General features: G+C 39.0%; 1 protein-coding gene and 1 pseudogene across 19 annotated transcripts in view; both read left to right on the forward strand.

Moving 5' to 3' along the window:
- Positions 1–23,679, forward strand: part of NEK11 (NIMA related kinase 11) — a 253,722-nt gene that overhangs the window by 33,221 nt on the left and 196,822 nt on the right. For all 19 annotated transcript variants that reach the window (XM_035705157.2, XM_049099933.1, XM_049099937.1 and 16 more), the window contains one exon: positions 10,869–11,034. In XM_035705157.2, the coding sequence (XP_035561050.1) occupies positions 10,869–11,034 (166 nt within the window). The remainder of the gene's footprint in view (positions 1–10,868; positions 11,035–23,679) is intronic.
- LOC112661183 (high mobility group protein B1-like) lies at positions 20,439–22,724 on the forward strand (annotated as a pseudogene).

The following is a 23,679-nucleotide window of genomic DNA, read 5'->3' on the forward strand; positions in this document are numbered from 1 at the left end:
ATTGAAGAGACTGTCTTTCTTCCAATGGATAGTCTTTCCTCCTTTATCGAATATTAGTTGCCCATAAAGTTCAGGGTCCACTTCTGGATTCTCTATTCTGTTCCACTGATCTATGTGTCTGTTTTTGTGCCAGTACCACACTGTCTTGATGACCACAGCTTTGTAGTACAACCTGAAATCTGGCATTGTGATGCCCCCAGATATGGTTTTCTTTTTTAAAATTCCCCTGGCTATTCGGGGTCTTTTCTGATTCCACACAAATCTTAAAATAATTTGTTCTAACTCTCTGAAGAAAGTCCATGGTATTTTGATAGGGATTGCATTAAACGTGTATATTGCCCTGGGTAACATTGACATTTTCACAATATTAATTCTGCCAATCCATGAGCATGGAATATTTTTCCATCTCTTTGTGTCTTCCTCAATTTCTTTCAGAAGTGTTCTATAGTTTTGAGGGTATAGATCCTTTACATCTTTGGTGAGGTTTATTCCTAGGTATCTTATGCTTTTGGGTGCAATTGTAAATGGGATTGACTCCTTAATTTCTCTTTCTTCAGTCTCATTGTTAGTGTATAGAAATGCCACTGACTTCTGGGCATTGATTTTGTATCCTGCCACGCTACCGAATTGCTGTATGAGTTCTAGCAATCTTGGGGTGGAGACTTTTGGGTTTTCTATGTACAGTATCATGTCATCGGCGAAGAGGGAGAGTTTGACTTCTTCTTTGCCAATTTGAATGCCTTTAATGTCTTTTTGTTGTCTGATTGCTGAGGCTAGGACTTCCAGTACTATGTTGAATAGCAGTGGTGAGAGTGGACATCCCTGTCTTGTTCCTGATCTTAGGGGAAAGGCTCCCAGTGCTTCCCCATTGAGAATGATATTTGCTGTGGGCTTTTCGTAGATGGCTTTTAAGATGTCGAGGAATGTTCCCTCTATCCCTACACTCTGAAGAGTTTTGATCAGGAATGGATGCTGTATTTTGTCAAATGCTTTCTCTGCATCCAATGAGAGGATCATATGGTTCTTGGTTTTTCTCTTGCTGATATGATGAATCACATTGATTGTTTTACGGGTGTTGAACCAGCCTTGTGTCCCAGGGATCTCAGCAGCTTTTATGCAGGCTGTGGTTTAGAAATGTGGGAGGAAATAGACACATTTTTTTTTTTTAATTTTTTTATTTATGATAGTCACAGAGAGAGGGAGAGAAAGAGAGACAGGCAGAGGGAGAAGCAGGCTCCATGCACCGGGAGCCCGATGTGGGATTCGATCCCGGGTCTCCAGGATCGCGCCCTGGGCCAAAGGCAGGCGCCAAACCGCTGCGCCACCCAGGGATCCCGGAAATAGACACATTGTAGTGAATCCACAAACACAGGCTTTCTCAGCAGGGCCAAAACAAATGCTGGCTTTTGTAGTTACCTGATTAATTAATACTCATGGATTTCTTGGCTTGGCTATAAACTCTGCTCAGGAGAAAAGAAAGCCCCTGGAAGAAGGGCAAAGCAGTTAGACATTTTATTATGTGACTCGTAAGGAGTCCTCTGGAAAAGACACATCCTGAAGGCAGTTCTATTCTTGCACTGACACCAGAGATTCTCTGCAGAGAAGGTAGAGTGAGCACCAGTGCTGTTTCCAGCCTTGAAACACATGCTCAAGCCACTTCTTCTTTTAAAAAAATTTATACAGATGGGAAACGTCATTGAATTCACATAATTATTAGAAATTTTTATTTGGGCCATATTTGTCTTCAAACCTCCCACTCCTAAAATCTCTGTTTAGTCTTTTCTACTCCTTAAAAATAAATGGCAACTTGCATAATTTGTTATGGTACCAGCATTGAAACACAGCATGGAAGTTGTCACCACAAACGACAATATAATCTAGATAGGAGCCAGGGTAGCATATTTGCTAAACTAATATGTCTGAAATAATTCTACTCTTATTTGTTTTTTCTTTGTTTATTGTCTGTATTATTGGTTATTATTAATTATTTATTCTTTGCTTGTCATCTGTATGCAATACTCCTATACACTGTTAATGTGTTTGTAAATGAAATTAGTCTTGAAAAGCTTAGGAAATGGAATTTAGCTATAGGTTATAATTGGTTTTCGGTTTCATTATTCACTACTAAAGACACTTAACTTTGTAGGAATCAGGGCGTGAATGGGTGACGGGCACTGGGGGTTATTCTGTATGTTAGTAAATTGAACACCAATAAAAAATAAATTAACTTTGTAGGAATCACTACATCTTAGCCATCTTTAGGATATAGATAAAATCGACCAGAATTTAAAATGGAGGAAATATTTTTATGCCTGTGGAAGATAGGCTTGGTGCCCTATCCATATCCCTTGGGTAGTTAGTGTTTCCTGTGCATGGAGCCAGTCTTCAACTGCCAGCACCTGCAGTGGTGCCTAAGGCCTCTATCTGGCCATTAGGGCCCGTGCTCTGGCAGGGTGAGAGAGTGGGGGAGTTAATACTATTAGGGAGTATTTTGTCTTTCTCACAGAAAATAGCAGGGAGACCCAGAGGTGCTTATTCCACACTAGCTTCCAGGGTTCCTTCACAGAATTAAGGTCCAGTTGCCCATAGTGGTGACCAATGTGGTAATATGTCCTTGATCAGCTTCCCCACTCCTTCTAGCTGCTTCATTTAACACTTGTACACAAATCTTTGTCTCAGGGTGTGTTTCCTGGGGACCCCAAACTAAGAGAGTCCTCTAGAGCAGAGCATGGCTTAATGGGACGATGCCTCACATTTACTTTTGCAATCTTATTATATAAAACATATTTGGATAAAAACTGAGGATAGATCAGTGAGGAGGAAGGAAGAAAAGAGTGGCTTATGAGCCTGTTAGTCTTATAGATCTTTTAAGAAGTATCCCTACATTTTCATTCCACATTCCATAATACATTCTCTGGTTGTATGTGTGTGTGCATGTGTAGTATCTAAAGAATGATACATAGATACAGAAATTAAGTTTTTGCAAGTAGTTCTCTTAAAAAAAAACTCACATACTTATTAACTTCCATAAACTATTTTAATGATGCAAATAAGGACATTCCTCTCCTGGGTGTTGATATACATAGGGCAAATAGTTAAGAAGGGAAGTTCATTTCTTTTGTTACTTGGGATCTACCTAGAGACAGACTAATTCCGCATAGTACAAAGTAGTTTGCAGGTGCAAAAGTGTACATCCTGGGATGTGCTAGTTAGAGATTTTGCTTTTTCTTTTCTCCTCAAGGAACAATTAGGTATCCCCACCTGACACTAGGCTTTATTATAGCATTTATCATGAAATTGTTCAACTATTTTGTACTTGTTGGCCTCTCCCATGGGACTGAGCTCTCTTCCAGGGCAAGAGGTTTATCTTTCTTATCCTTATATCCCCAGGGTATGGCATGATGTTTTGACATACAGAAGGAGGTCAATAGCTGGTCATGTAACAGAACTGTGAATTTCCTATCTTAAGGTATTTGGTAGTGGCTTCCCCAGGGCCTTGTTTAAAGTCTGAAATCAGGCTCTGCTCCTCAGTATTGATGTCTACCATGGGCACTTACACTACACCATTGTGCCATTTTAGCCCCCAAAACTCTGCTACTGCTTGTGATCAGGGGTGGAGAGGAAAAGACCAGGTGAATCAGACAGTTCTAGCCCCCAAATGAGCTGGGATCAGGAATTTAATGGTTAAAAACAAAAGCAGCTCATAGATTATGGCATATGATGGTGACCTGTAAAAGAAGTTTGTTTTTTTTCTCTGGACACAGATGTTAAAGTATACTCTTTTAATTGCTGAGAGAATAAACAACTGCAATAAAATAAAATTCCATCCTGGTGTACTCTCCAGTAACAAATTTTTTTTCAGCTACTCCTTTTTCTTTTTTTAAATCTTTATTTTTTTTTTCTTTTAAGGTAAGTTTTTTTTTTAATTTATTTATTCATGAGACACACACACACACACACACACACACACACACACACACACACAGAGGCAGAGACACAGGCAGAGGGAGAAGCAGGCTCCATGCAAGGAGCCTGACGTGGGACTCGATCGCAGGTCTCCAGGATCACGCCCTGGACTGAAGGCGGCGCTAAACCACTGAGCCACCAGGGCTGCCCTCAGCTACTCCTTTAGGTAACTTTAGTTCTTGGTGTTTCCATTTTTTAACTAATGTACCACTTTTTTGAATCAGTATCACTTTCTGCCACTATATATTTTTTGTCCTTTTTATACACTATATTAAAGAGTATAAAATAACTTTAAAAAGGATGTTTTATACTCTCATCATATTTCTACCCCTAAAAGAGTAAGAAATACTGTGGCCTTAAATCTCTTAGAGGAGTCTACATTTTAAGACTTGAATCAGTAAATAAAAGCTAGTTTAAGTGAGTCAACATTTTGGTTGTTCAGTTTTCATGACCCCAAAGTGTTTACAGTGATTTGTAGTAACACATGAATGTGCCTATCGCACTGGTCAGGACTCCCAGGTACAGATAAGAGCAGCCACCTTCTGAGGTTTAAGCAGAAAAGGATTTATTCCAGAAAACAGCTCATAGCAGCAGCAGGAGGGCTGGGGAGCAAGCTAACAGCTAAATGTCCAGGAGTATTAGCCAGAACCATGCCACTGATGTGGCTTGCTGTCTCTTCCTTTAGGGCCATGCTGTTTCTTATGACACCTGTGTTAACAAAAGGGAGACCCTGTGCCCAGCCTGTTTCTTTACCTGGCTCACACCCAAAGCAAAGTTCCGGGTGGGTGCAGCTTACTGGCGGAATGTAGGTCACACCTGATAACCCAACTCAAGGGAGGTGGGAAATGTGGGGTTTGTTTCCTTGTCAGTTTTTGTGTGTTTTTTATCTATCTGAGGAAGACAGGACCAATAGTCCAGGAATCTATTGCAATAAAGGGATGCTGTCTAAAGATGCAGGGTAGCCACAAATGACAGGTTTCTGTTATGATAATGTCTCGTGAAAATAGCAGCAGGCAAATTGTGCAAACTATTTGCCATCTGCTATTAAAAAAACCTGTGTAGGGATCCCTGGGTGGCGCAGCGGTTTAGCGCCTGCCTTTGGCCCAGGGCACGATCCTGGAGACCTGGGATCGAATCCCACATCAGGCTCCCGGTGCATGGAGCCTGCTTCTCCCTCTGCCTGTGTCTCTGCCTCTCTCTCTCTCTCTGTGACTATCATAAAAAAATAAAAATTAAAAAAAAAAACCTGTGTAGCAAAAATATGGGGAGGAAATACACAAAATTATTAATGCTGATTATCTCTATGGTGAATTGTGGGTAATATTTTTTGTTTAAAAATTGTATATAAGGATACTGTATTTCCTTATAAATTAGAAAAGATGAGAGCTTACCAGTTAAGAAAGAAGATTAACATAATTGCTGCCTTGCTAGATGGATGAAATTCTATTAAAAGGCCTGAGCAGGGGATCCCTGGGTGGCGCAGCGGTTTGGTGCCTGCCTTTGGCCCAGGGCGCGATCCTGGAGACCCGGGATCGAATCCCACGTCGGGCTCCCGGTGCATGGGGCCTGCTTCTCCCTCTGCCTGTGTCTCTGCCTCTCTCTCTCTCTCTCTGTGACTATCATAAGTAAATAAAAAATTAAAAAAAAAAAAAAAAGGCCTGAGCAGATTTATGTAACTACCTGGGATTAAAATATAAAGCAATCCATCAATCAATAAGTTAATCAACCAGTCTCCCTCCCCAAAAAGTCTTGAGCAGATTTAATATTCTCTCTTTGTTAAACAGGTGAATATTGAATCAACAGAAAAGCAAACAGTAAAGAGAAAACTACCCTCACCTAAGCTGAGGTCGAAATCTATTTCCTTTGGCTCTGCCCTCAGTGGCTGCAGTAGGTGATGGTCATATTAAAGAGACATAAGACATAACACCTTGAATAAGGAGAGCCTCAGATGTCATTTACCCCAACTTTATAGCATTCATCTCGATTTAAAGTTTTAAAAAATATATGTATTTTTGAACACTCAGGTATATTTTTCTATTTGTTTAATATTTGTCTTCCCCAGTAGACACAAGAGCAGGGCCTGTAAATCTCCAGTGCCTGCTATACCATAGACACAGAGTTAGTGCTTACAAAATGCATGTGATGCAGGTTGGTTGATGGTTAAATCACAAGGGAAGGGACCACAGCTAGTTATCTCTAGACTAACTGCAAATACTTTCACCACTACCAGTTGATTAGCCCTCACTAGATGGTTGTAGCTGCATGGGATGTCATTCTGCTGCTCTTCATGCTCACTGGGATACAGAAGATTCTAAAACTCTCTTTGGCTCATCAGCTTCCTTGCTCCTTGAAGACCTTTTCTCACTCCTACCCTTTGATGGACATAAGAAACAATGAGGGTCCTGCTCTTTTTTCTACGCCCTACTTTGGAAAGAGTGCACAGTTCTTCTGCCCTCAGGCTCATCTGCCCATTTTGGAGTTCTGTTCTTACCCTCCTCTCTGGACCCAGCCTAGAAGACATGAACTGTTTTTAAGGGCTCAGCAATACCCAGCTTTCCCTTTATCAGGTCCAGAGCATCTTTCTCACCTGGAGGTAGGGAAAGTACTCGGCGACTAGCCAGGTGTTCTTCCATACCTTTACTCCAGCCTTGGTCTCTCCTTTGAAATAAAAAAACCCAGGAATTTGGGCAGCTCCGGTGGCCCAGCGGTTTAGCACTGCCTTCAGCCCGGGGCCTGATCCTGGAGACCCGGGATTGAGTCCCATGTCGGGCTCCCTGCATGGAGCCTACTTCTCCCTCTGCCTGTATCTCTGCCCACCCCCCCGCCATGTCTCTCATGAATAAATAAATAAAATTTTTTTAAAAAGCCAGGAATTTGACTTATTCTATGTAGTTTGTGAGATGTCCTCTTTTTCCTGAGGCAGCATATGCTGCTGCTTCAATGAGGGGCACCTGAAAGAATAAGAGGAAATTTGGGGAAAAAGAAGCCCTGCTTAACATCTCAAAAATATAATTTGCCTCATTTATATGATGAGTGGCTGAATTTGAAGGGAATGAAGTTAGTGGTAGTTAACCCAGGTTTCCAGAATCACTCTCCAAAGTTTATCAGTTTGCTGCTGATTCTAGGAAGAAAGAAGCATGCCACTTGGGAAAAAGAACAGAAAGTTTGCAGATTGAGTGAGTCTGCAGGGATGCCTGTTTGTTGTTTATTGGTGGTGGTGTTTTTTTTTTTTTTTTTTTTTTTTTTTTTGCTTCTGTCATAAAGTTTCTCCCAAACAGTTGAGATTCTGATAAAATAAATATCTGTCATGTTATTTAAGAGTGGACAGGCTGAGAATCACCAAGCAGGTGACAAGGTGTCCTTGATTTGGTAAGGTTCCATGCTGTCTTCAGCTGATATTGATCTCATATTAAGTGATATGCAGTGAGAGTTTCCTCTGTCAGTTCAGTGACACGATTTTAGGTAAGGAAAGTAGAAGGTCTCTGCGTCAGCTAGAGATGATTATAGTAGATATCACCTGTCTTAATAGCCCTACCTTCCTCTGCTAAGCTGTGGGCAAATGAGATTTTATGCTTTATCATCAGGCTGCCAGACAGGACTCAGGTAACTATATGTAAAATCTCATGCTCTGTTACACACTAGTTGATGTTTATGAGGAAAAATAAGTATATTTAAGCTTTTTATAACATTTGTTCCTTCACAGCAAGAGAATATTACACGTTTGTGTAAGGCTTTCTATTGTCATGCTTAACCACTGTGACTTTTACAACTGCATGTTAGCTGGCACAGTAAATTACTGGAGAAGCACTATGAAGATGTCACTGAGCTTTGCCTGCTGTGTGCTAATCTTCAGAAGTTACAGAAAAACATAGCCGCAGATGTCATTTCAAGCTCCTTTTACTACACTAACAGTCTGAGATGCCACTCTTAATAACATGAGGTCACTTTTAACTAAATTCTTGCTGTAACTGTCTTCTTAGAGAAAATGTTACCAAGCCAGCATTTCTGTAGAATACACTTCATGGCAAGGTGTTGATTACCTAACAAAACCAATGTGAAAACCCCATTAGGGGAAGGGAACCAAATGTTCCAACTTTCTAAATTGCAGTCCTAGTTAAAGACTCCTGTAAATGGCAGAGCAGGGCCTGTAAGGCTCCTGGTGCAGGGCCATCCTTCCTAATGCAGCCAGTGCCTGCTGTGGTTGTCTTGTGGGGGTGGATGAGTTCATAATGGAAATACCATGAAGAACATTTAAAATGAATAAAGTGTTATAAGGACTCAAGTTTTAGGAAAACTGATTTCCCAGTAACAGCTCTCTTGAAATAGAAGGTTCTCCGTATGAGATCTTGGAGAATGGAAGCTTAACACCAAGCATTTATTGATCAAGAAAAAGAGCCAAATGTCATCCAGCACTTGATATGAATCAGGTAAAATAAGGACACTTTCTAAGTTTTCCTACATAGTGTCTCAGCTTCTAGGACAGATGGTCTAACGTAGAATTTTTATGAAATGTTTGCCCCTGAGGAATGGAATGGGCAAAAACTACATAATACAGTGCTTACTGTAGTATCTAAGCTTCGAGGCCCTGAGTCTGAACAGACAAAAAGACTCTATCTCTGGTATTGCCTTAGGAAATTTCTTCCACAATGAGACAAGTAAGGAGAAGTCTTATTTGAATCAATGAAAAGTTCATAGTATGATTATGTTTTTAAGAATGATAGGAGCTCTCCTATCCAATGTGATTGGGGCTGGTACTTGGGTAAACAGAATAAACAAATTTTAAATCAAATGACATAATGGAAACATTTATATCAACTTAAAACATATCATTGTACATTTTTTACAATTTTTTGATGCACAACCAACATCTAATGTTTTCTGCTTAGAGGTCCCTTCATCTTTTTTGCATAAACTGCATTCATAATATGTTGTTTTCCGGGTAAACCTTGTTTAAAATGGAATGAAAATTCAGTCTGAATTCAGAATACTCAAATTTTACTTTTTTTTAAAAAAAAGATTTTATTTACTTATTTACGAGAGACACAGAGAGCAAGAGAGGCAGAGACACAGGCAGAGGGAGAAGCAGGCTCCATGCAGGGAGCCTGACGTGGGACTCGATCCCAGGACTCCAGGATCATGCTCTGGGCCAAAAGCAGGTGCTAAACCCGCTGAGCCACTCAGAGATCCCAAGTTTTACATTTTTAAACCACCTATTTGGCACTATCTTGTCAATCACTTATCAGCAATTTTTTTTTTTTTTTTTGCAACTTGTCACTATCAAGTTTTTTGGCAAGCACTTAACTTAGTTTTCCTCACGAAGATAACACTCATACTTGTCCTTCATCAGTTTGTCTTATCTAAATCACAAATTTACGGTAACAAGCACAACTGGCATAATCAAGTTCAGGAATAAGCACAATGACTCGTGTAAGCTCACACCTTGCCTGGAAGGGCAGAGGTTAATGGATGTACCAGAGAGCACATACTAGTCACAGGCATTCTCTATGGCAAAGGTAACTATCAGCATCTGTTAGAAAGAACCAGAGAGCTCTGGTTAATCTTTGAGTTGGTTGAAGGGCCTTCAATTAAGACTGTTTCTACTATAAATACATTTCATTAGCATGCATACGTTGTAACTCTTAAAGAACATCTTTGCAAAATGTTTTCTAGTATGGGTTCTGCAGAACTTGCCTTAATGAATAGCTAACATTCACTTATAATCAGCAGAATCTGTCTGCGCACATAATTCGTGCTCTAAAGTGCTTTTCCCCAGCAATCTAGTTTACAGTGGTACTATAATTGGTTTGTTCATCAGACTATTTTTTCCTCAGATGGGAAGAAATAGTGTTTTGGTCCACTCCTCATTGAGTTATCACAGTTTTAAAATTAATAATTTGGAAATTTAATGAGTTCTTTTTCCATTTATACATGCTTGAGATCCTAAATACCTCTCTATCAGTGTTTATAGATTTTTTTCCTTCTCCTAAATACCGATAGCAATAAAGTATGCTATATATGCTATATAAAGTATGCTCAGTGGTTTAGTGCCTTCAGCCCAGAGCCTGATCCTGGAGACTTGGGATGGAGTCCCACATCAGGTTCCCTGCATGGACCCTGCTTCTCCCTCTGCCTGGTCTCTGCCTCTGTGTGTGTGTGTGTGTGTGTGTGTGTGTGTGTGTGTGTGTCTCATGAATAAATAAATAAAATCTTTAAAATAAAAAAGGAAATAGATAATGTCCCTATTGATATTAGGTTGTCCCTATTGATTTTAAGTTGAGACATGTGAAAAATTTTAGAGTTGAGAGAGAGAAGTGTGTATACACACACACACAGAGAGGGAGAGAGAGAGAGAAGGACATAGGTAAAGAGAGAAAGACATAGAGTTGACAGATTTATAAATAAAAAAAATATATATATATATATACACACACACACAGAGACAGAGAGATAGAGACAAAAAACAGAGATAGATACCAAGGTAGGAATAGAGAGAAGTAAAAAAGGAGAGGAAAAAAAGATAAGGTGAGAAATAAAACAGACAGAGACAGATGGAAGCAGAGACACTATGTGGAAGAAAAAGAGAAACCAAGACATCTACAGAGACAGAGGAGGAACCACCTCAGCAATGTTGCTCAAAATGAGCTCAGTCTTTGCCCTGTTTGACCAAGTCTGTAGAGTTACAGGTGTGTCAGTAACCAGGATCGGCAAGCAGGCCCAGGAGACAGTGTCAGAACAGACAATACCAGACCTATGAGTAAGTCATAGCTGGACAGTAATTAGGTGGCCCCAAACCACTTGTACATAGCTGTTATGTTTAAACTTTAAATGTATTTAAATTTTTTTTTTTGTTTTTGTTTTTCTGGGTTTGGTGGTTTTTTTTTTTTTTTTTTTTTTTTCTGCAGAAAGGTACTGAAGAAAATCTCTGTTGGAGAACTTAATCCGAATGAGACTGTGCAGGCCAATGTGGAGGCCCAGCTCCTTTCCAAGCTGGACCATCCAGCTATTGTCAAGTTCTACACCAGCTTTGTGGAGCAAGATAATTTCTGCATTATTACGGAGTACTGCGAGGTAAGACTCTCCTCTTTTGGAATTCTTGGTAAAAATCTGTTTCAAAGTATATAGTTGCCTGCAAAGAGATACCTCATAAGTTCAGTGATTGAATCACAAGTTGGGGAGCTAGGTTAAATAGGTGATTGGGATTAAGGATGTTTTGTGATGAGCACCAGGTGATGTATGGAAGTGTTGAATCACTATATTATACACCAATATTACACTATATATTAACTAACTTGAATTTAAAGAAAAACTTAAAAAAAAAAAAGGCCTCCACTAGCTGAACTATAAAAACGTGGGTTATGGTGTCTTGTAGCTAAGAATGACAATCTCTAGGTAATTGATGAACTCCTTTTTTTTTCCCTAAGAGTTTATTTATTCATGACACAGAGAGAGAGAGAGAGAGAGAGAGAGAGAGGCAGAGACACAGGGAGAGAGAAGCAGGCTCCCTGCAAGGAGCCTGATGCAGGACTTGATCCCAAGACCCTGGGGTTACAACCTGAGCCAAAAACAGACACTCAACTGCTGAGCCATCTAGGTGCCCTGACAAATTCACTTACAATAAAGGAGTAGTTGCTGCAGGAGAATGCTTCTTGGGGGAATAATTTTGGGGGGAGAGTCACCCGAACCTTCTACAATGGTCCAGTGCTTAGATGGACATTTAAATGCTGTAACAGAGGCCTGGACAGAGCAGAGGTCCATCTCTTGTGCTTTGAGTTCTTGGCCTATACCTATTTTCCCCACTGGAAATTTGGAAATGGAAATATGGCTCATTTTCCTCATGGAAATCTTTCTTCATATTTATCAAACTGTGATTTATGGCTTCCTGTATTTGCATTTTTCCCTGCCACTCCATGTTCTCTGCAAATAATAGCTATGCATTTTACTGAGCCCCAACTGAGTATGAAGCTGCTTGGGAAGGTACCAGAGAGGGAAACAGATAAGGAGCAGCTGTATTATGAATCTGTATGCTTGTTCCTGAGAGGGTAGGAAGAGGGGAGTTTTAAGGGCTGACTCAGAGAATACATGAAGATGACCTTGCTCAAAAAAGTAACTTCCAGAACATTCTGGGAGCTAATCTTAACTAAATGTACTTTGAGGGAATTTGGTGCTATTCATACTTTAGAGTGAGTTTAGTCAGTTCATTACCTGGATGTTGTGGGGGCCTGAAAGAAAGGATGCTGGAAAGAGGGAAGATGCTCCTTAGAATGGAAGACAGGCCCGTTTGGGTCAGAAACTTTGGACGACCAGAAAGAGTTGTGTGTTTGAGACACAAAAAAGGAGAGGCAGGAGGAGATTTTAAATAATCACGTATGGCTACTAGCTACTATATTGAACAGGTCTTGGTGATAAGCTAGAATTTTCTTTTTTTGCCTTATTTTTAAATTTTTATTTTATTTTATTTTTTTTAATTTTTAAATTTTAATATAATTTTAATGTACCAGAGAAGTTGTAAGAATATCACAGTGAACATATTTGCCAGCTGTTAACAATTTTCCCACATTTGCTTTATCATTCTATATATTCATTGATCTATCTATATTTTTTCCTGAACCATTTGAGAGGAAGTTGCAGACAGGATGGCTCTTTGTTCTAAATACTGCTGTATTTTTTAAGGCTGAGGACATTGTCTTCCATAACCATGGTACGATGATCAAAATCAGGAAATGAACCTTGTAACAATGCTGGTATGTAATCCAATGCTTGTCAAAATGTGATTCTAGGCCAGCTGCATCACTATTACTTGGGCATTCCACCCCAGCCATACTGAATCAGAAATTCTGGAGGTGGGGTTCAGCAATCTCTGTTTTGTCAAGTCCACTAGGCAAGTCCAAAACACATCTAAGTTTGAGAACCACCCATCTAATCCACATCCATCTTCAAATATAGCCCACTTGCCCTATTTATGTCCTTAGAAAGGACATTTCTGTATGTTTTTTCTCATGCAGGATCCAGTCCAGAATCATTTGTGATAATTTTTGAATTCTAGTGGTTTCCAAGGGCTGAGCTACTGTCTCAGGAGGGGCGTTGCCATGGTGATGACCACAGGCAGGCCCGTGGGAACCGCTGTAGGGCTTCCAGGGCTCCACACTGCTGCTGAGCTGTCAGGCTGTCACTTCCCCAACTCCCAAGGAATGACGTGGCGGATTGCTGGTTCTTGTTGTTAACAGAGATATTTCTCATCTTCAGACCTAAATTGGTTCTTAACTTGCACAAGCCTGGCATTATCATCTTTTTATTGAGGTAAAATAATATTGAAAATAGCAGATGGCCAAACTTGCACCTCATAGGAAAATGCCATCACCATTGAAATAGTTGGTCTTTTTATCTCCAAGTTTGCTCTTTTGTAATTTATTTTGGGGCCTTGCAAGATTGAAATATATAAATGCGTTCATGAGGCTGCTACATCCATCACTCAACCCTTTGGGCACATCACATCAGATTATGAGTATGAAAAGCAACCAACTGAACTCTCACAACTTCTTGTCAAGATTGAACCAAATCTTTGATGGAAACTAGTTCCCGAACTACCAAAGTGGGACAGTATTTAAAATATTGGTGTCCTTTTCTTCTTCCTCACTCCCACCACCCAGGGCTAAATGGAACTGCTTCCTCTTTCCTGTCGGTCCTGCAGTTTCGCACCTCTTCATCTGTACTTGGATCATTTCCTTTCAGAATGCCCTCCTTCAAATCCTGTTCATCCTCCCAGGTCCAGAAGAAATGCCTCCTTTACAGACTCCCATAATTGCCTGGCTGGAAATCTCTCCCCACCTGGCCCCTCTGACCTCCATCCTATAGCATTTTATTTCTCCTGGCACTCCACCTATTATACATAGTATAAACTATCTCAGACTTTCCACAAGGGATTTATCTTTTTCTGATTCATTTTTGTATTATATCATGGACCCACGTAGTGAGTCAGAAAGAAATTAGCACTCAGAAGTTTATTTTTTTTCCTGACGAAGTCTTTATCACTTACTTCCAGCTGCCTCCCACCTCATTTCTGTCAAACCCTAATGGTAAGAAATAAAATATTGGCTCATTCTACCTGTTATATATGTCAAAAGCATTTTGGCCTACTTTATTTTGCTGGCTCACCTAACAATGTACTACCCTGGAGACCTAAGAGATACTACCTGAAAGTTTTCCCTTTGGACAAGGATAAGACATCCCCAGAAACCTGAGCATTAGCTTTATAGATGCAGAAGAGGATACGTGAGATCACATATCTTCAGTAGAGAGAGAACATATAATTATTCACCAAAAGCAGGAAAGTTATGTTGACATAACTAAACAAAAATATATCATTATACAGTAGTGCTCAAGTTTGGCTGTCATTAGAGTCACCAGAATATTTTAAAAATCATAAGAGCTGAGGCCCATCTCTAAAAAGTCTGATTTAATTGATCTGGATTTTTATCTAGACATTAGAATATTTTTTAAGATTTTATTTATTCATGAGAGGCAAGGAGAGAGAGGCAGAGATAGGCAGAGGGAGAAGCAAGTTCCCTTCAGGAAGCCTGACGCGGGACTTGATCCCAGGACCCTGGGATCACAACATGAGCCAAAGGCAGACGATCAACCACTGAGCCACCAGACACCCCTCTAGACGTCAGAAGTTTTGAATGCTTTCCAAGTGATTTGAATGGCAGACAAAGGGGAATGGTTAGTGTAGAAACAGAAAAATGGGGTCATAAAGGAAAACTTTGTCAGTGTTTATGGGACACTGAACAAAGATGAGGCCCAGACCTGAGAACTGGGAAGTATGGTTGATAGTGGCTTAGATTTTATGCTTAGGCATCTCGCTTGGTACTATTCTTCATGAAAATTACCTGGCCTGTTTTCCTTGCTCCATGTACAACTTCTGATTACAGTTCAGCTCTCTACATATGCTGCTGCTTCTTCTTCTTCTTCTTCTTCTTCTTCTTCTTCTTCTTCTTCTTCTTCTTCTTCTTTTTTTAAGATTTTATTTATTTATTCATGAGAGACACAGACAGAGAGGCAGAGACCCAAAGGGAGAAGCAGACTCCTCACAGGGAGCCTGATGCGAGACTTGATCCCCAGCCCTGGGATCACCACCTGAGCCAAAGGCAGCTGCTCAACCACTGAGCCACCCAGGCATCCCTATATATGCCTCTTCTAACAGGAAAAAAGCCTGCTGGCTAAACTGACAAGGGCTCCCTGTCATCTTGGCAGTTGTTCTTACTGCATAGGAGTAAATCGACATCCTGAATTATTTATTGGTTCCTTAAGAATTCAAGTTCACAAAGGCAATAGTAATCAAAGGTCCTTCTGAAAGCCATTACTGATCTCCAGCTCTGTGTCAGATACAATTCTAGAGAGTAGGGGCAACAGGGATAACGTGATAATATTTCTTTAATGAACGTATATGGTAGAATAAATGAACCATTTTATCAATGGCAAAAATACAAGAGGGATGTGGTAAGGGCCTAGGGAATGAGATGGTGAAAGTGCTGTGAAAGTTAAAAGTAAAGAGAAATGACTTTGGACTGCAGGAACCATGGAGGAGCTGGCGTTACATTTGAATTTGAAACATGGGAAGGATTTGGTCAAGGGAGATGGGGCAAGGACATTTCAGTTAAAGGGAATAATGTGATAAAAAGCTCAGAAGTAGAAAAACATGGACCATGATTTAAGAACTTAATACTTCATCTTTAATTTTAATATATTTGCAGTTAAACACATTTCCTAATGTTAACAACTTCTATAACCACTGTGCAATATCAAAACCAGAATATTAATATTTTACCAGTTTCCTTCCCAGTGTCTTTGTTCCAGGACCCAATCTAGGATCCTGCAATGCATTTAGTTGTCGTATCTCCTTAGTCCCTTTGGAAAGTTTCCCTCTTCCAGCCTTGTTTTTATGATCTTGATACTTTTGATGCGCACTGGTAAGTTATTTTGTAGAAGGCCTCTCAGTTTGGATTTGTCTGATGTTTTCTCATGATTAGATTGAGGTTATAAATTCTGGGCAAGACTATCACAGAAGTGATGTGGTGTCCTTCTCAGTACATCATATTAAGAGGGGGACATGATGATAGTACATGATAGGACATGATGATCTTATTAATGGTGATGTTAACTTTGATTATTTAATTGAAGTTGTGTCTGCTGGATTTCTCCACTGTAAAATTACTATTTCCTTTTTTTGCAATGGATAAGTACCTTGGAAAAGCTATTTTGAGACTATGCTAATAATCCTGTTTTTCCTCAAACTTTCACACACTGATTTTAGCATCTTCAGTGAAGGTTGTTGCCTGGAGCTCTTTTCACTCTGTTTCCTAATGGTGGTTATGTATTTCCCTCATTCTTTCTATATTCACTAATTGGGATTCTCTTATAAGGAAAAACTGTTCTACTGTTCCTTTTCCACTTACGTATTTATTCGGTTATTTATATCAGCATAAACTCATGAATATTTATTTTGTTCCATGGGTTATAACCCAATACTGTCATTATTTTGTTGTTCCAACTCTTCCAGCTTTAGCTGTTGGGGCTCCTTCATATTGGCTCCTATATCTTTTTAACATGCCCTCATCCTTTCTCAGGGAGAAGTAGATTCTTATATATTATTCTGTTTTATAGATAAGGAAATAGGACCCCAGAGAGGTGGAGTGATTTTCCTAGCAATCACATGGCTGGAATATTGAATTTTGTCCAGGGTAGAACCAGGACCAGGGGTATTAGGAAATACCTTTTTTTCTTTTTACTTGGATTGCTCTAATTCCTTCTTTAATATTTAATAGAGTCAATTAAATAGTCTTGGTTCCTACCTCCCCAAGCATGTAATTATCTACCTCTACACGGACATGAATTAAAAGAGATTGACAGTTTTATTGCTCATACCAACAGTATTAACCAAACATGTTTCAAATCGTGGCCCAGAACACAAATTTCTGTATACCTGTGCTAGTCAAGCCTATGTGAATTATAGGAAGATATAAAAAATATAAAATGGAAACTTTCAGTTATAAGATGAACAAATTCTGGGAATTTAGAACATAGTTCTGGGGATAGTGACATAATTAACAATACATACTATACACCTGAAATTTGACGATAGAGAGCTTTCAAGTGCTCTCACCACCAAAAAAAAACAAAAAACAAACAAACAAAACAAAAAACAAACAAACAAAACCAAAGTATTTGAAGTATTGGGTGTGTCAGTTAACTTGAATGTGGTGATCACCTCACAATTCACATGTACCCATGCATTTCCTTTTCTTGGCTTATTCTCACTTATATTCTGTATCTTTATCTCCAGTTATATGACATACATGAACACAGAAATGCATGTATATCAGTTTGTACACACATGGATATTTTAATGTGATGATGATGTTGTTAAGTGTTTTATTTCTCTCACTGAGAGACGAAGTAGGATTTGAAATAGTGGAGAGTGTGTGGACTTTGTCGTCACACTGACTTCTGTTCGAATCTTTGTCCATTTCCTTGAGCAAGTTATCTCTCTGATCCCTCTCCTCATGTTAAGATAGTGCAACAACACTTCTTTTGTTAGGTTTTATAGGGATTTGAAGTAATGAATATTGAAAAAATGGCTATCAGAGCCTAGCACCTAGTAGACTGTCAATAGTGGAAGTTGTTATGATAATAGTGGCTACTCCCATCTCCCCCTTTCCAGTTGTTTTCTAGAAGGCAAGCTAATTTATAACTCTAATTCTGACTTGTAGCTATGAGTATGATTCATGCCAGAAGGAGGAAACATTCAAATTCTTAAACACTAATAGGTCTGATAGCAATTTTCAAGCAAGTCTTTGCCAAGGATCTGTCTGTACTGTAAAAAAGAAAATTTGAAATTTTCTCTTATGTTTCTTATTTATGTAAAACTGCCTAAATAAACCAGGTAAGTAGGATGAGTTTTGTAATCCTGAACCTCTAGCAGTACGCTCTTGCAAGTTAATTTGGCAATGACATATCCTATAAAGCTACTGCTTATTGTCCTGAAGCTCTGTCTGGGGCCATCACCATCCAGATTGTTCTTTTATGGTTGAGGGAGACTCCTGGGATATTGATTATTGTGATGTTGATTAGTGACCATCTGTCTTAGACCATTTAGGCTGCTATAACAATATGCCATAGACTGGACAGTTTATAAACAACAGAAGTTTATTTCTCATGGTTCTGAAGGCTAGAAGTCTGAGATCAAGATTCTAGCAGACTCAGTGTCTGGTAAAGTCCAGATTCCTGGTCCATAGATGGTAGGTCATCTTCTTGCTGTGCTTTCACATGGTAGTAGGGGTGAAGGAGTTCTCTGGGGTCCCTTTCATAAAGACATTAATCTTATTCATGAGCCTCCACCCTCATGACCTAATCATTTTCCAGTGTACCCCCCCATACTCTTATATTGGAGGTTAAGATTTCTACATAGGTACTTTGGGGGGATACAGACATTCAGTCTACAGCACCATCTTTCCCAGTGCTCCAGGTATCCACACATCCGGCTGTCTTTAGTGGCTTGCTTTGCTGGGATTTCTCTGATTGAAGGAACTAAAAATTACCTATAGAGAGGTAGGTCCCATCAGAGTTCTCTGTTTCTGGGCAGCTCCATCCTGGAGTAGGTAGGTCTTCCAGAATTTGCTCTGCACCAGTCCTATGGATCTAGACTTTATCCAATTAGGGAAGACTATAAATCATGTGACTGCCTCATGATTTTGTATACTTGAACTGATCTGTTTATGATTTTTAAGTACCAAAATTAAAGTAATTTGATTTGTTATATTTACTTTTTTTTGTTTAAACCATGAAATATTTTAACCTTTTAACAACTAAGTTAAAAAGTAAGGCCACTGATTTTTACTTAAAATCATTAATGTAAAAACTGAAAAGCAAAACTAGTCTTATTTTTAAAAATATTTGTATTAAATGCACTAATATAAAGGAATTCATAAACCCAGTAGAACTTACAGCATGTGGGGTATGCCTTTAGCTGACATATGACTTTATATAAATACAAGTATTCAAAAATAGAATCAGAATAATCCACTTCAAATATTTTATTTGAAAAACAACCCAGTGATTTATAGATGAAAGCATCTCATGTCACTTCTTCTTCTTCTTCTTCTTTTTTTTTTTTTTTTTAAGATTTTGTCTATTCATTCATGAAAGACAAACAGAAGCAGAGGCAGAGGTAGAGGGAGAAGCAGGCTCCCTGTGGGGAGCCCGATGCGGGACTCGATCCCAGAACTCTGGGATCATGCCCTGAGCCAAAGGCAGATGCTCAACCACTGAGCCACGCAGGAGTCCTTCATGTCACTTCTTAGGATAAAAATAAGTTCTATCATTTTATTCTTATTCATGTACATTTGCCTCAACAAGAAAAACACTTACTCTAAAAGAATTTGGAAAAAGAAATTAGCAGCTAAACTCAGGAATGCTTATTGATATTATCAGACATAAACATCATGCATGACACTACATGCCATTCTCTAGTACCTATTTAGAAAGTGAATTTTCTTATTTTGCTTTAAGAGCATAGTGTGGGGATCCCTGGGTGGCGCAGCGGTTTGGCGCCTGCCTTTGGCCCAGGGCGCGATCCTGGAGACCTAGGATCGAATCCCACGTCAGGCTCCCGGTGCATGGAGCCTGCTTCTCCCTCTGCCTATGTCTCTGCCTCTCTCTCTCTCTGTGACTATCATAAATAAATAAAAATTAAAAAAAAAAAAGAGCATAGTGTGGCCTCCAATTCCCCCATTTTTATGTACTCCATTACAGCGAACTTCCAAAAGTCTTAGGAAATGTCTTCAGGTTCTACGATGACAGATAATCTCCTTACCTGCCCCCTCCACCTCCATTTATTGATGCTCTCTTTAGTAATGCCACCGGCTTTTAAAGATATCATCATAAAATGATGATATCTTTATCTTATTCAACCCTGAATGTCCCAAATACATCTTTTGCCTTTGGAATTTTTCAAACTGTTGGATCAAATGTTTCCATTGATAGGAGAAATATTAAATATATGGCCCATTTGTGTTATTATCTGGCAGCATTTTCTTAAAGTGTGGTCCATGGACTACCTGTCCCACAGTCACTTAGAATGCTTATTTAAAAATACAGATTTTGGGATCCCTGGGTGGCGCAGCGGTTTGGCGCCTGCCTTTGGCCCAGGGCGCGATCCTGGAGACCCGGGATCGAATCCCACGTCAGGCTCCCGGTGCATGGAGCCTGCTTCTCCCTCTGCCTATGTCTCTGCCTCTCTCTCTCTCTGTGACTATCATAAATAATAAATAAAAATTTATTTAAAAAAATCATTTAAAAAAAAAAATACAGATTTTGACAGCCATTGCAGTACATTGAGCTCCACAGAGACAGTCAGGCAAGTGAGAGCCAGATGGGCATTGGGTAACTCTGTGCCTCACTGAGGAACATAATTAAACATGGGCAAAAGAGATCTGAAGAAGTTGAGAGGCAAAATGTCATCATATGCATTCTTTATGCAAATTTGCAGAGAGGAGCATGAGATGAAGCACCCAGAAACTTCAGTCAGCTTCCCAGAGTTTTCTAAGAAACACTCAGAGAGGTGGAAGACCATGTCTGCTAAAGAGGAAGGAAAATTTGAAAACAGGGCAAAGATGAATAATGCCTGTTATAAAAGAGAAATGAAAACTTACATACTCCCCTAAAGGGGAAACAAAAAAAGTTCAAGGATCTCAGTGTACCCAAGAAGCCTCCTTTGGCCTTTTTCCTATTTTGTTCTGAGTTATTGCCCCCAAATCAAAGGAGAACATCCTGGCCTGTCCATGGGTGACATTTCAAAGGAACTGTGAGAGATGTGAAATAACACTGCTGTAGATGACAAACCACCTCATGAAACGAAGGCTGCTTAGCTGGAGAAAAAATTATGAAAAGGAGATTGGTGCATATACAGCACTCGAGGAAAGCCTGATGTGGCAGAAAGGGAGTCATCAAGACCAGAAGAAGCAAGAAAAAAAAGGAAGATAAGGAAGAGCAAAAGGAGGAGGAGGAAGATAAAGAAGATGATGAATGAGTTAGTGCTAGTGAAGTTTTTTTTTTCCTTCTCAACTAGCATGTAGCACCCTCCCCCATCATACACAACTCACTCATTTTAGAGAAAAAAATTGAAATGTAAGACTGTGTAAGATTTGTTTTTAAACTGTACAAAGTCTTTTTGTATAGTTAATACACTCCTGAATGTCTCTTTTGACAGCCCTGTCCTGGTGGTCTTCTCTGTGGGCACTAACCTTTGCCTGGTACAGTGTGGCAGTGATACACTGGCATGGAAATTTAAAGCAGGTTTTTGTTGGTGTACAGCACAAATGAGTTTTATATGGAGATGTAGTTTTTTCTTTTTCTTTTCTTTTCTTTTTTTTTTAAGTAATCTCTACCTCTAATCTCTAAGTAATGGGGCTTGAACTCACAACCTGAGGTCCAGAGTTGCATCCTGTACCGGCTGAGCCAGTTGGGTGCTCCCAGGATTGATAGTTTTTTTCATCCTCAGTTGTCTCTGATGCAGCCTCTATGTAATAATTGCTGTTCTGTTAAGTAAATACTCCTCTGTAATTGCAAAAAAAAAAAAAAAAAAAAAAGTTGCAGCTGTTTTGTTGAGATTCTGAATATTTCTAAGTAAATACAATTTGTTTTATTAAACTTAAAAATACAGATTCCATTGTCCTCTCTAGACTTACTGAATCAGAGTCTCTGTTGATGTGGTGCAGGAATATGCCTTTTAAACAAGCAAAAGGGATGATTCTGATGCCTGGTAACATTTGAGATCCACTGGAAAGATGTATTAGAAGCTTGTGGAAAGGTGACATAGAGTATAACAGAATAGCGTTTTAAGATGTCAACCAAGTGAATTAATAAGAGGCAGCTTTTTGATTTTAAAATGAAGTAGGACAGAACAATTTTTCAAGCTTCTCCCAGCTCTAAAATCCTGAGATTACTTTGTCCTTTGTGTATACATATCTGAACATTGCAGTTTTGTTGTATTCAGGCTTCTGAGAATGCTCTACTTCAGCCTTTTAAACTGGTTGTAAGTACTTCTGTTGATGACTTAAAAAAACTTTGATTAATTTTTTTTAATTAAATGCTTTTAGGATTTGTAACTTTTTAATGGAATCAAAGATGGAATTTAGACACTGTATTTGAGTTGTTCTTCATGTCTTCAAGGTCTTGGCATTTCAAAGTTAGTCGGATGGTGGCTAATTGGGAGGCGGGAGGGAGGAGATGCCATTAACCTATCAAATGGTACATTTTGGGTTACAGATTTTCAAAACTTCAGAAATTAACATCAAAGCTTTATTAGCAGCTTTCAAGGGGTGATACTAGTGAAAGCCTTTTCTGTGAGCAATATAGACTTAGGGCAACATTTTAATAAAGGTTTAAGTCAAAGCCAATACTCTTCACTAAAGTTTTTTTTTTAACAATAAATGTCATCATTTAATATTTCTTAAAAGACAAAATTAAGAAAACAGTGAACCTACAGATATTGTAATAAGAATTTCTTAAACTGAGGTGTGACATTTTATCAAAAACATTTAATTTTTACTTGGAAGATGGCTTAGAGAAAGAAATCATAAATGCTTTTTGAGACGCCTGGCTGGCTTAGCGGTTTGGCGCCTGCCTTCGGCCCAGAGCGTGATCCTGGAGACCCGGGATTGAGTCCCACATCGGGCTCCCTGCATGGAGCCTGCTTCTCTCTCTCTGCCTCTCTGCCTGTGTCTCTGCCTCTCACTCTGTATCTTTAATTAATAAATAAATAAAGTCTTTTTAAAAAATGCTTTTCATATTGCTGAGTTAAAATCAGGCTGCTTCATTAAAAAATTGTATTTCTTTGTTATATAAAAGCATAATTTGTTATATTAATCTGTGAGTGACTTGATTACTAATTTGAATTCTAAGAAAATAATCTACAGAATATTTATTAGAGAACAAAGTAAATACAAAGCAAATGCTTTTTCTTAGAGATAAATGTACAAAATGAAAATCGTAGAGGCAGTAACTTGAGGAGGATGAGACCCTGCTCCCTGATTAATTTTTTGGCAGTCTGTCTTCTTGTCAACTAAACACATTGCTTGCTTAATATTAGGAACTGGTTCATTTCTCCTTCTTATGGTTCTACTCAGAGAGCAAGAGGGAGTTTGTGTAATCTCCTTTTGACATTTCACTTTGAGGCCTACTATTGTAGGCCCTATTCTTTTTTTTCAATAGTCTATATGTATATATATTTATTTAGTCATGGGAAATTGCACACATATGTAATACCAATGTAAGAAACAGATAAGCAAGTTCTGTCACCACTTAGGAGAGAGCAGTAGGAGGTAATTGTCAGACTAACGGTAAATGTCACCCAGGGAGTAGGCTCCCATCATGGCAAGATAATTTACAGAGAAAGAACATAATTCTACTTACTCACAAAGTAACAATACTGAAGCTGATACAAATGTGTAAGATGTGTATTTCTATAACTTACTAGGGATAAATTCTTGAAAAGAATGCTATTTTAATACACAAATTTCTCCAAATTTTGGTGTTGTTTGAATTGAGGTAGACAATTACATATGCAAAAGCTGTTTTCACAGGGACATCTGTACTTATGTATGACCTTTCTAAAGTAAGATGTTGGGTTGAAGCAGACAGCTTCACTGATATTTCTAT

The sequence above is a fragment of the Canis lupus genome, chromosome 23 (genome assembly GCF_003254725.2).
Source record: "Canis lupus dingo isolate Sandy chromosome 23, ASM325472v2, whole genome shotgun sequence".
NCBI classification, from domain to species: domain Eukaryota; kingdom Metazoa; phylum Chordata; class Mammalia; order Carnivora; family Canidae; genus Canis; species Canis lupus.